Source organism: Lithobates pipiens, unplaced genomic scaffold, assembly GCF_037356315.1.
Source record: "Lithobates pipiens isolate NorthernLeopardFrog02 unplaced genomic scaffold, aLitPip1_a1.2 Scaffold_23, whole genome shotgun sequence".
Lineage (NCBI taxonomy): Eukaryota > Metazoa > Chordata > Amphibia > Anura > Ranidae > Lithobates > Lithobates pipiens.
In genome coordinates this window covers 266720507-266733416 of record NW_027507785.1, presented here as the reverse complement: position 1 = coordinate 266733416, position 12910 = coordinate 266720507, and the positions used below count along the sequence as shown (strand labels likewise).

Here is a 12910-nt window from a genome sequence, read left to right as displayed (position 1 = left end):
AGGTTTCAAGCAACCCATGCTAAAATTAAGAACATCAGTGGGAACTATGATCCTTATGTCAGTGGGAAGAATTCTGCCCCCTCCCCACCACCACCCCCTTACAGACATTTAAATAGAGAGCTGGTATCCTGCTACTGGCTGTTGCGTTGAACCTGGAATTAGGCAGGCACCATTAGATGGAAGGTCAGTCACAGCTCAAGGAACTCCCTACCGACCTCTTGATGAACCCTCGTGAGATCAGCTGCTTTAGAGAATGTAACAAACTAGTGAGTCAAAGAGTTCTGTGTAGGTCAGTGGTCTCCAAACTGTAGCTGTGGGTCGGATGTGGTCATTACCTTTTTTCAACCCTTGGGGCATTGTTCCTCCCACTAATATAAGGCACTAATCCTTCCACTATCACCAACGATGAGGCACCATTCCTCCCACATTGAGGCACTATTTCCTCAATGGACACCAATGATTTGGGCGCTATTCCTTCCACTAATACCAATAATGGGGCTGTATTCTTCCACCTCCTACTGGCCACAGGTGCTATATAATTTTTACTCCCACTGACCAACAAGACTGATACCGGGGCATTTTCTCCTCTTACTGACTACACAGTCCAGGCCCCCTAAAGTCTGAAGGACAGTAGATGGGCCCTTTTGTTTTTCTAACAGAAAGATTGGCCCATTGTTTAGAAAGTTTGGAGACCACTGGTCTAGGTCAAGGCTGTCCAGCGACCTCAGAGCAGAATTTTGGGCCAAATTGAAATAATTCTTTCTTCATTACAATCTGTTAAATTGAAACTCAGCCAAAGTATTATTTATTTCGTTTGTAAAGAAGGGTTGGAGCCCAAGGTATTGTTATAAGCTAAGTGTATTCCATTCATCAGCCACTAGTAGATTTTCTGAAGGAACATATAGAAAACACATTCTGGAAATGGGGGGGGGGGGGGATATTTGGCTGAGTTCCAGACATCTTTAAACTGTGACAGGATCTTGACCCTAAAGAACTGAGGTGGACAACATTGTTGTAGTTGATTAAGCTACAAAGGGCAACGCTTCCATTGGTACATGCAGAGATTATGAAAATAAGCTCTTGGGTCTTAGCTGGGCTCCCCAGTGCCTAAGGGCCCAGTATTTACCTCTGTCAACCTTGTTGTCATGCCACAGTGTTAAGGTCAGAAAGGACTTTCAACAATTGGAAGACTAAGATCCTATCACTGTTCATTGTCATTTGTCACATGCATGGTAATGACCCAGTTTTAGAAAATGTCATATCTTCTGTTTCATGACCTGGCCTTGACAGAGCTGACACTTTGGAGATCCATCTCCTTCCTAACATAGTGAAATAACCACTGAACTTCTCTCTCATGTTAGTCTCATCACAACTGTGTTAAATTACAGGTCATTAATGGGACTGTAACGCAAACAGGCAAGTAAAACAAGTGCACTTATTAGCTAAGCGGTGTCCCCAGACATGGCCTGTGCCTGACCTCCTACACATTCCAGCTCCTTTCTGTGTCTTTAAGAATTTTTTTTATTTTATTTTTTTTAGAAGTTGTGTTATCTTGACCTCATCAACTCTTAAATAGGTTTCTAAAAGCAAGTTTCCTTTTTCTGTTGCCCATATCAGCCGAGTTTTTATTTTTTTGCACTTAAAGTGTCATTTTAGAAGGGTAGGGATGGGTTTAAACCCATGTCAGCTTTCCTTTTTTTTTTACCATCGTCATCCCATTGAAAATATTTCCTTTTAATTCCTGACCTGTAGACACAATGAAAAGCAAGAAGAACAGTTGATGATGGCAATAGTTAACAGGACAAATAGAGAGGGGGAAACTCCACAGGTCTAAGGCAGTCCACAAAAAAAAAAACCTCCCAGGGGTTCTAATCCCTCAGCACTTTACCCAAAATTCAAATAGAAAGTTTTGACTTAAGATACACTTTAATTGTTTCACTTGTACTGGTTAGCAAATATAAGATGATTGCCTTCCATGGGCAGCACAGATGGTGCTTACTATTGCCTCATGTGTTCACCAAATAACAAAGTGCAAAAATTCCGTTTTGTTTTTGCGTTTCACTTTTACCCTAGTTTATTGGAGCTTCTCTCTGTAAGAATTAGGGGAAGCCTTGGAATGTTTTGCAAGTATCATACTACAAATACTCATGTCTCATTGGTATTAAACTGAACTCTTCTTACTGGATAGTCAGCCCCAATTGCTGGTTCTACTGTCAGTAGGTAATCTATGCTGTTAAATAAGCCTTTGAGTTGTATTGTTAATTAAAATTGTATCAGTTATTCACTCAAATTAGTACTTTATACGATCACTTGTTCTTTTGATATTGGTTTTGGATTTTATGGTTATAGTTTATTTTCTTAGAAACCAATACCCTGTTTCTATACCATGCCTTTGTTGGTTGCAGTCTACATGTAAAAAGAACCCTGTTTTAGGATTCATTTTAGAAAGAATATGATAATTGACATCTATAAAATACTTGATTTGCAGGTCGATGAGGCTCAACCTGTTTGTACTAAGCAACTAATATGAACGCATAGATGACTGATGCACTAATAGAGGGAACTGGCCATATTTGTGACATTATGTTTAGAATTTTGAGTGACTAAGCGTTCTAGCTATTAACAGTGACATGGTAATTGCTGTAGTTAAGAGTCAGAGTACTTGTTTAGTTTGACACTGCTGTGGGCTTAAAAAGAAGTAAAGAATATTGTCCGTATTTGTGCTTTATTAGGCTAGTTAGAAATAACCATGGAATTTCACAAACACCACTAGTATTTAAAAAACGTATGACATTACAAAAAACCTAGCTGCCATTTTTGTTGTCAGGTGAAATATAAAATTGGCACTTTTTTTTTCCCCCAAGGGCTTTGCTTTTCAGTTCTGTCCTCTAGTCCCATCCTCTGTAAGGTTGGATGCACACTGTTGCGCATTATACATATTTGTGTGAATTGTAGTGCAGTTCATTCTTAATGGCACACGAAAACACTTTGCAGAGTGTTACAAAAAATAGTGCATGTGCTTGTTTTGGTGCATTGGGCATCTTGGCACCTTTATGCAAGTCAATTACCACACCACAATAGTGTGAATCCAGCTCTAGGGCAGATTCACGTCCTAAGGCAGGCCATAGATGGTGCAAATTCTTTTCTGCAACCATGTGTTGCAGGAAAGAAATTTGCACGGTTCCCCTAGCAACACAAATAGCGCTGACAAGGAAATCCCTCCTGACGAGACATTGTATTCTCCTGGCAGGGGGAAGCCGTCCCCACTGGGAGAAGACAGTGATTATTGCTAGTGGCAGGTAAAATCCGACAGGCTGGTTGTACCAAACTTGATTGATCGACCAACTTGGGTACATTCAGCCTGCCATACATGGTTTAGCCTAACACTGTGGGGGTTATTTATTAAAGGCAAATCCACTTTGCACTACAAGTGCACTTGGAAGTGCAGTCGCTGTAGATCTGAGGGGGACATGCAAGGAAAATAAAAAACAACATTTTAGCTTGCACATGATTGGATGATAAAATCAGTGGAGCCTCATTTCAGATCTTCCCCATAGATCTACAGCTACTGCACTGCCTTTAGTAAATAACCCCCTGTGTGCTGCAATGCACATTGCGATGCCTTAAGCAGCCCATTCAAGATGAAAGCTTTACTGCAGCTTACTGGATTGAATGGGCCCTTAATATTTTGTGGCTATGCTAAGACTCCAATTACTCCATTAGTGTGTGCATAAGGCAGTGTTTCTCAACTCCAGTCCTCAAGGCGCCCAAACAGGTCATGTCTTCAGGTTTTCCTGCAGGTAAAGACGGCCGTGGTAATTACTAAGGCAGTGAAACTGATCAAATCACCTGTGCAAAATAATGGACAGCCTGAAAACATGATCTGTTGGGGCGCCTTGAGGACTGGAGTTGAGAAACAATAGCATATGGTTACCATGAAAAAAAAGTGGATTGCTTGTGGGACTCTGGATAGGTTTAGCAAATGCTGCTATATGCAAATAACTGATGCTTTCATGGTAAACCTGGAATTTTCACTCAGATCTCAGTTTTTTTCTTTTAAGTGCAGGTTTGAAACTAAAGACTAATGTCTAGTTTATGTTTGAAACCCTGTTCCTTATACATGATTTACAGTGGTTAGTGTTACATACTATATATATATATATATATATATATATATATATATATGTATATATATAATACAGATTAATGCAATTTCTTTCAGTAAAACCTACATAAGTCCACTCTGCCTTGTCCCCGATACAACTTAACCCCACAAAACTGCTTACCTACCTAAGAATGACAGCCGCAGCCTCCTGTGCGCTTTACCTCCTTGGGGCCGAAATGATATTCTGTGTTCAGTGATCCTCCTTGGACATGAATAATGTTATACTGGGAGCATCTCTAGACTCCAATTACTGCCTTCTAGACACCTGTGAGGGCTCACTGCCTAGGCAAGGCTAACACTGAACATTTTAGTCCTGTTGAAGTAAATAGAGGAGGGAAAAAGTGTTGTGCCGAGGTTACTTCTCTAGGTAGGGGTGGATTAATGTTTTTACTTAGTGAACTACCAGAATCAGTGAGCTGCCATGTAAAGTTCTGTATGTTTTATTGGCATTATGAAGTTTTACATGGAGATTTGAATATTGTTTGCTCAGGTGTAAGGATAATATGTTACCTGCAGGCTCCCCTCCCCCCCCCCCCCCTTTCCCCATTTCCTCTCCTGAGCAACGTGAGCTGGAATGGGGTGTGGAGCAGTGCGATCTTAGTTGTATATTTTATTTGCTTTATACTTTTATTTGTGCACCCATTCCCCACCTCCCCATCTCTTCCTCATGCTCAAAAAAAACCTCTCAGTTTCAGCTTCTGGCTGCTTCACTCCTGTGTTGCTGTGTCTCCTCCGCTACCAGCGAAAAGGCCATCCGTTACACCATGTTAGGATATCTGTCCTCCTTGTAGATTCCTCAAAGAATGTGCCATTCACAGCTAGTGTCTTCTTTTTCTTTGCAAAATGAAACATTCCACTGGCATCTCTCTGTAATATTACATGTGATCATCTACCAGTTTGGAAGTTTTTTGGTTCACGACATTAAGCCTTTTTTGGAAACCGTCACAGACCTTCATCAGATACATTCATTATTCTGAATCCTTCCCAACAGTTCCGTTGACAGATGCAGTAATTTATGGATTTAAGTGTGATATGACGGGGCTTAATAATAAAGGTTTTTGGATGGAATTTAGAAACGCTTATTATGCTTGCTCAATTCCATATTTACATAAAAAAATAAAGTTAATGAGTCTCGGGTATTTTGATGGACCTAATGTTTGAGGAACACATATTGGAACACCATTATTTTTTGGATTGAGCCATTAATTTGTCACACATGGCATTTGTTTCCTTCTTACTATACCGAAGTTGGATATTAGTACCAAGCTATCTACCCACTCTAAAGCCTTCAAAAGTTTGACTGTTAGACAAATTACTACATTACTATGTGACACAATAAATGTAGCAAATGTTAATCCAGTTTAATGTAAAATTTCATATTTTATTAGAAAATTTGCCTACTTCACTTGAACCCATTTATTGAAGTATGCATTTAGACACATTGAGAATATTGGCACTATAACTTGACCCTGTAAGTGATATGTTTATTATAGTTTTGTAATCTTTTGCAACTAAGGAAAATTGAACACTTTTAAAGGTAACTAAAATTATGAAACTTTGCCAACGGTTCCATTTTGCAAAGAAGAAAGCAGTTACGTCTGCCATGTGCAATCTTTTAGATCAACGTGTCAGTTTAATCTGTTCTTTCCATTACAGGAGAAGAGGATCATGTCACTGGACGCAGCCAACACGCGACTGATGAGCGCGCTGACGCAAGTAAAGGAGCGTTATAGCTCACAAGTGCGAAATGGCATTTCTCCAACCAATCCTACCAAGTTATCCATTACAGAGAATGGGGAGTTCAAAAACAGCAGTTGCTAATGTCCATTGCGGAACTCTGTGCCATCTAGGAAAATGCTGCTATACCAAATGACTAGCACCAATATGTGGATGAGCGATACCGAACTGCGCCTTTGCGATTATGGGTGGAGTCCAGCCATACCGCACTGTACATATACAGTATATATAGAGTGAATGTGTTGTGCTCTGTACAGAAATTTACATGTAACATATCAAATGGAAGTTAATAATATGTAGAAGATCTTTTTATATGTATAAAAAAAGGAAACATACCTATTTTTTATTTGTGTTCTCTTTCCATGGACAAGAATGGTAAATTTAAGAGAAAATATTCTAGTTGAAGGAGCTGTACATATCATGCCAATACACACACATACACAGAATTTACTGAGCAAACTAAAAAGGAATGACGGCATTGAAGAGGATTTTCGCTTGAGTTCATTTCTCTTTTCATTCCAGCGTGGTCATATTGCAGTCCTGTTCAGCTGGAGTCCCTGAACACTAATGACTGCAAAACTAAGGTCAAATCCGTGTGGTCAGGTCATTTCACTTACCCCTGGCACCATATCCAGTCAAAGTAAACCGTTTTAGAAAGTTGTTTTTAATTTTTTTAAACTGTTTTTTCGAGTTTACAGATCTGTAAATATGTATATTTTGGTTGTAAAGTGAGATTCTACCGTTCACATATGTGATGATGTTATCACTCTGCACCACGGAGGAAGGGCAGAATACAGACTCGTTTTCGGCGTGGCCGCAGTTTTAGAACTCGTGTGCCCCCATGATCATCTATATTTTTATCCCAAAGGATTTAAATTCATATTGTAACATTTAGATGCAGGACAAAAGTGACACTGCTACTGACGTATGTACTTTAGAGAATAAGCACTGAAAATCTCTATCTTACATGTAAGATAGAGGAACACCTTGTAACAATAGTCGTCTTTTTTTTTTCTTTTTTCTGTTTCTAACTCCGGTTGTCATGCTTAAACTCTACTGCCAGGGACGTCCATTTTTCTAATTTCCTCCATCTTCATAGAGAACTGGCAGTTTAAGTATTAAGCTATGCAATGCTTCTCACAGGCTGGAAATTGAAAGTTAAAGTTTTGTGACATTGAAGCATTTTGTAAAAATGGAATTGCGTTGGATGCCCTGGTTGTTGCAGAATTTTTTGCAGGTTTTTGCACCTGTCATTTGGAAAGGCGAGGCATCTATTAATAAGGTGGATCTGCATTGGTGAATGAACCTTGTATGTTACAACTTCATTGAATGTGAAGGTAATACTGGGCCTGCTGTCCAGTGTAAGAACTGCTGAACTGTTTTTGTAATAAAACAAATTGCAATAATTATATTAGAGTGCACCTGTTTCCTATGCCCAGTGAAGGAACTATTTTGTATGCTGAGCCTATTGTGGAACTTTTTGATGTAATACAATCCAGTGATATAATAGATGCGTCAGAAAGTAAACAAATAGGCTGGAATTAAATGTGGCTCCAACTCCCAAACACCTCCGTGTTGTAGATTTGTTGTAAATCGTTGAAACGCGGCTAACACAAAAAAACAAAAATGTAATTAATTCAGCCACCACATCTAAGGTGTGGTAAGCTGCAATATGTTTTGTTTTTTCAAGCTAATAACATTTTCAGCAAGTACAGAATATACCAAAATACCTGCAGTGTTCTTGTCACTTCCTGTGAGCTGAACATGAAGCAGACACAATCCTTCTATCTTCTAAATGACTAGTCTTATAAGCTCAAGAGCAGACTTATATGAAGTCCAGCGTGGAGGACAACCATATCTCCCTCCATATTTATAGTGGAGGAGTAAATGTAGTCACCTAGGGACAGGAAGTGTGTTATTGGCAGGATAAGCAGGTGGAACATAAAAGGAAAAAAAAACAAGTATAGCCTCTTGATCGAAGGACTGGTCAACTGTTATATATTACATGTTTGGGTTTGGATACACTTTAAGAAAACCTGGAGGCTGCCATCGCTGATCACTGTTTGGAAATGCTAATTGCCTGGCTGTAATGTTAACTGTGTGACTTAAATGCATTGAGTTACTTACTCAGAAAAAAACGAAAGCCATTTGATCAGATGGACAACCAGGCGATCAGCATTTCCAGAATGAGAACTCTGCAGTGGCATCCTCCTCATGTCTCACAACACAGGTTCATGTTAAAGCTACACACATGCACACCTTTCCTGTGCACCATGTGCCCTAAATTGCATTCACATTCAGCGTATTTAGTGCTCCAGAGGACTGTATATTGTGTGCACCTTCATATACATATGGAAACAAAGTATAAGCATGAGGAAGAAATAGAACACCGATACCGGGGTAGCCTACTGATATTTTATAAGATTTTCCCATATGCAACGGTGTTCACTTTCAGTGCAGAGTTCAGGGAAGCTTTCTTTTTTTTCCTACATTCTGCTTTTTCCTTAAAGCACACCTGTGCAGGGCAAAGCAATAGCTTTGCTTGAGGCTGGGTTGACACCTATGCGAATAGGATGCGGGTTTCTTCGCATAGCAGGAGAATATGACCGGCTCCCTATGGAAACTCGTTCACGTCTCCGGGGTGGCTGCGGAGCGCACTGCACAGTCTTTGACTCCGTTTCAGGGCTGTATTCAGGCAAAGATTTTGCCCTGATTCATCCCTAAAACGCAGAACAGGGACGGACAGCATTGCTGTGCGATCCGCAGCCGGTTTAGGTGTGAACCAAGCCTCAAAGCCCTGTTCCCTAGTAGCACATGCTCACCTTTCCTTTGCTCCACAGCCAAGAGCAATGGGAATGTCTATTCCCTTCAGGTATGTAGGACCACGTCACTCAGCCCAAATGTCAGTGCTGTGATTGGTCCATCGCTGTCAAGTGGGGGCATGGAGACTGTCTTCCCTCTGTAAGCTCTGACACGAGCTTACACTGGCTATTTTCCCATCCTGCTCAGCGAAATGCAGCTCTTGGGAGTGGAACAAAGGTAAGTATATGTTGGCTGGTGTGTGGATCAAGCTAATTCAAAAAAAGTAATGGCAGGATATGTAAAGCATAGGCACAAGAAAGGAACTGTAAAAGGACTTAAAAGGATATTTTCACCTAAAAATTGAACTTCACCCAAAACCTTTGCTTTATTTATGGATAAAACAGTGAAGAGTTACAGCCTGTGTCAGTTTTTCTATTGTTGTCTTTGTTGCCTTTGGCAAAATATCCTAATGGGGAGACTTACAGCAGTAAAAACTTGAAGAGGCATACCCCTTCCTCACGCTATCCATAACTGAAACAAGAAAGGTTTAGCCTGGAGTGTACCTTTTTAAAAGTGGTTCAAAAGGCTGGGCCTTTTTGTACCTTAATGCATTCTCTGCATTAAGGTAAAAAATGTCACAGTAGTTGTATAACCCCCCTCCCCAATTCACTGTATACCTACTTGAGTCCTATCTCGATCCAACCCTGCCTGTATGCAATTGCTCTTTCTTCTCTTTCTGCTCACAGAGGCAATCCAATCCTGTGAGCAGAGAATGAGGGGGGTTTAGCCTCACATTGTATGTCAATAGACGCACACTGCCTGGCTCGGGATCAAGCCTGCATGTGCGCCCCATATGAAGCGCCTTCCTATGGGGACACATCAAAAAGTGAAGGTGCCTAAAGCATCTGCAGACCCCAGAAGAGAAGACTTGGAGCCGCTCTGTGCAATACCACTCTGCAGAGCGGGAAAGCATAACATGTTTGTTATGTTTTCAAAAACAACATAGCTTTAAGCACAAAAACCTTGGGGTCTGACCCCCAATGGTGGCAGTTAGAACATATCTGGCCCTTAAAACCTATTCATTTTAGTAGGATAATAAAGCTGCTGAGTGAAAAAACATTTTTCATGAATTACAATATTGAGTAACTCTTAGCCACGTTTTTCTTGCTAATCATGACTTTTCATAACTGTCTAAAAAACATTTTGGGGGGGGGGTCAAGATCCTTCAACAATTTTAAGCCTCCTACCATTTAACATTTCGAGTTTTCTTTCATCTCCACAAACCTAAAGAAAGGTTGGGATTGGGACATTGGTGAACAGGATGACTGACACTGCTGCTGACCAGGGGGAGAAAAGGTCCAAACTGGATACCAAAATTTGCCAAGGGCTAATCACATGGTGTGGGAGAATAGTCACTGCTGTCTGGCGTGAGAGCGAAAATGTACACAATTGATTTTTGTTTTGTATTTATTTATTTGTTTACTACAATCCCCTCCCTTTGTTTCTCTCACTTTATTTGAGTGCTTCACCTCTGTAACATCCAGGGATTTTGTGGATAACTATATGGTTTTTAAAACCATCAAGGAAATTAGCTATTTTAATATTGTTAATATCTACAATAAAATGGAACTTCTGTACTTAATGATATGAGTGAAGTTTGATTTGTACTAACACATACTGATTGTTTGCACATTGATTTAATTTTACAGTGTTCTTGTATAGCTCTCCAGATATGGCCTGTTGTGGGAAATCTGCATGCTGACCTTCGCTTCATCATCTAACAATAGTTATACGCCGGTCATAGATGGTACCTCTCGGCTGAGAATCAAACCATCTATGGGCAGGCTGATTGTACCCAAGTCAATCCATCTTTGGCCTGTCTTACTGGGTAGGTCCAGAGTTCCCTGATGTATACAGACATTCTCATCAAAAGAAACTTACCTGCTCATTGGACTTCTATGGACCTTAGATAAACTTGGAAACATATGTCTTAATAAAGACTAAACATAAAATCACAAGCTGTGCTTTTATTCAAATTCAGTGAATTTTCGTGAATACCATGTTATACACAAATGTCAATAAAACCCTGTCCTTCAACCCCTACGACCACATGAACTTGGATATCCTAAAAAGACAATAGCCAGTTACAAATACCTTCTGTCCCAATATGTGTCATAAATGGACATCCAGGTTTACCCTTACACATTAATTTTGTAAATGTAGAAACAATTTTCCTTTGATATATCCTTATACAGTATATGATGTATATAATAGAGCAGGGGTGGCCAACCAGACAAAGACCAAGAGCCACATTTTTTACCGAGTTACCGCAGAGAGCCACATCATACGCATGGGCACACATGAACATCACCCCATCCCTTCCTCATACACACATACTTTTGCTCAGCTGGATTTATTGTAAATGTCACACACTGTTTTAACACTACAAAGACCACAGGCCAGTCATTTTCATCAAGTCAGTAATCTTCCTTTGAAAGTACATCCATGTGACAGAAGACAGCAGCTCATCTAATTTCCAAAATACAAATTGTCTTACAAACAGTGAACTGGTCAGGATAACAATAAACAGTTAATGGGTCTTCTAGCCTGAACTAGCAGTAAATTCTTCCAAAAAACTTCACAGAAAGCATGCAGCACACACAGAGCGTAGCGTTTTCAAGCAGAAAATCGCGCAATTTTGCGGCTTTTTTTTACCGCGATTCGTTTTTTGTGCAGGGCAAAAGGTCAATGTTAAAAGAAGAAAAACGCCCAAATCTGCTCATTTCGAGCGACAAAAAAGGGTACGGAACTTGTCTGAGCGTCAGGCGTTCGGCTTCAGGCGACATGGAGTGGAGATGTGAACCATCTCCATTGAGAATACATTTTTTCCCCTCCAGCGTTTTGTAGCTTCAGGCTTCAAGCTACAAAACGCTCAGGTGTGAATGGGGTCTAAGAGCCACATGGAACCGGGCAAAGAGCCGCATGCGGCTCGAGAGCCACGGGTTGGCCACCCCTGTAATAGAGGAAGATTTTCAGTGGCTATTTCACACTAATATGTCTACACGAGTGTCCTTTGAAAACAAATTTTCTCCAAAGTTTTATATAGGATTGTCATTTTATATTAGTATAGACCAGTGGTCATTAACCCTGTCCTCAGGGCCCACTAACAGGCCAGGTTTGCAAGATAACTGAAATACATGGCAGGTGATATAATTTGCTGCTCAATGATTGCAGTATTCTAGTCTTCATCTCTCCAAGGTAATACATAAAACCTGGCCTGTTAGTGGGCCCTGAGGACAGGGTTGATGACCACTGGTATAGACCGTTCATACAGTTGGCATTAAAGCGGTGTTGTACTCACATTTTAAAAAGCTCACAAGCCATAGTGTTTCTCCCATAGATGCCAAAACGAACCTTTATAAAAATCTGATCGCCGTAATTAACCTTTAATTTACATTTCAATGGTGACTTCTGGGCTCTCCTCCCATGGGAGTAGGCGTGGTTATCGCCTTTCCCCGGCTCCGCAAAGTCCCCTGGGAGGTTTCTCACACTGTTCCCATGAATCAGAGGGCAACGCTGTCCTGCCGAAATCTCATGAGATTTCGGCGTCACATGACACCGGTCATGTGACGAGGGCGTGTCAGAAGGCACCATTGTTTATTTAGTTGCCATCACAACAGGGCGGGAACTTCCGAGGACGCCGCCCGTTGTGATGGCAACCCAAAGTTTTACGGCGCTGCTCGCTGCTATCAATGAGCATGCGTGGGATTGAGCAGTGAATGCTGGGAGCACAGCATCACCGCATCCCGGAAGGAAATGCTTGTAGGCTTTAAATGCCCACAAGCAATATGGAAACAGCCGGCATGAATTTTTAAAACTGTTTCTTCCGCAAGAAATCGGCAAGCCGGGGAGTAAAAAGCCACAAGTAGTGAGTACAAAAACACATTAGTAAACACATAACAAAGACACAGAAAAAAAAAAGATTTGGCAGCAGAATCCCACTTTAATGCAAATAAAGCACACCTCTATCTTGTATACACCAAACTATTAGAGCTGCATGATTAATCATGAAAAAAAACACAATCTCGATTCACCCCCCCCTTACGATCTCTTCCTCTGAGAGTAGGCGATTCTTTCATATAAACAAGTGGAGAGATTATCTGCTCACTCAGCTGTCAAAAGAAAGCATCCCGGCAATCTGCCAAG

General features: G+C 40.7%; 1 protein-coding gene across 14 annotated transcripts in view; it reads left to right on the top strand.

Moving 5' to 3' along the window:
• The window catches only part of RASAL2 (RAS protein activator like 2), a 468530-nt gene extending 458184 nt beyond the window's left edge, over positions 1–10346 (top strand). For 10 of the 14 annotated variants that reach the window (XM_077453165.1, XM_077453164.1, XM_077453162.1 and 7 more), the window contains one exon: positions 5822–10346. In XM_077453165.1, the coding sequence (XP_077309291.1) occupies positions 5822–5986 (165 nt within the window). In that variant the 3' untranslated portion in view covers positions 5987–10346. Of the gene's footprint in view, positions 1–1388; positions 1417–5821 lie in introns of all 14 variants that reach the window. The other 4 variants (XM_077453167.1, XM_077453166.1, XM_077453161.1 and 1 more) reach the window with 1 other exon arrangement.
• The last annotated feature ends 2564 nt before the right edge of the window (positions 10347–12910 follow it).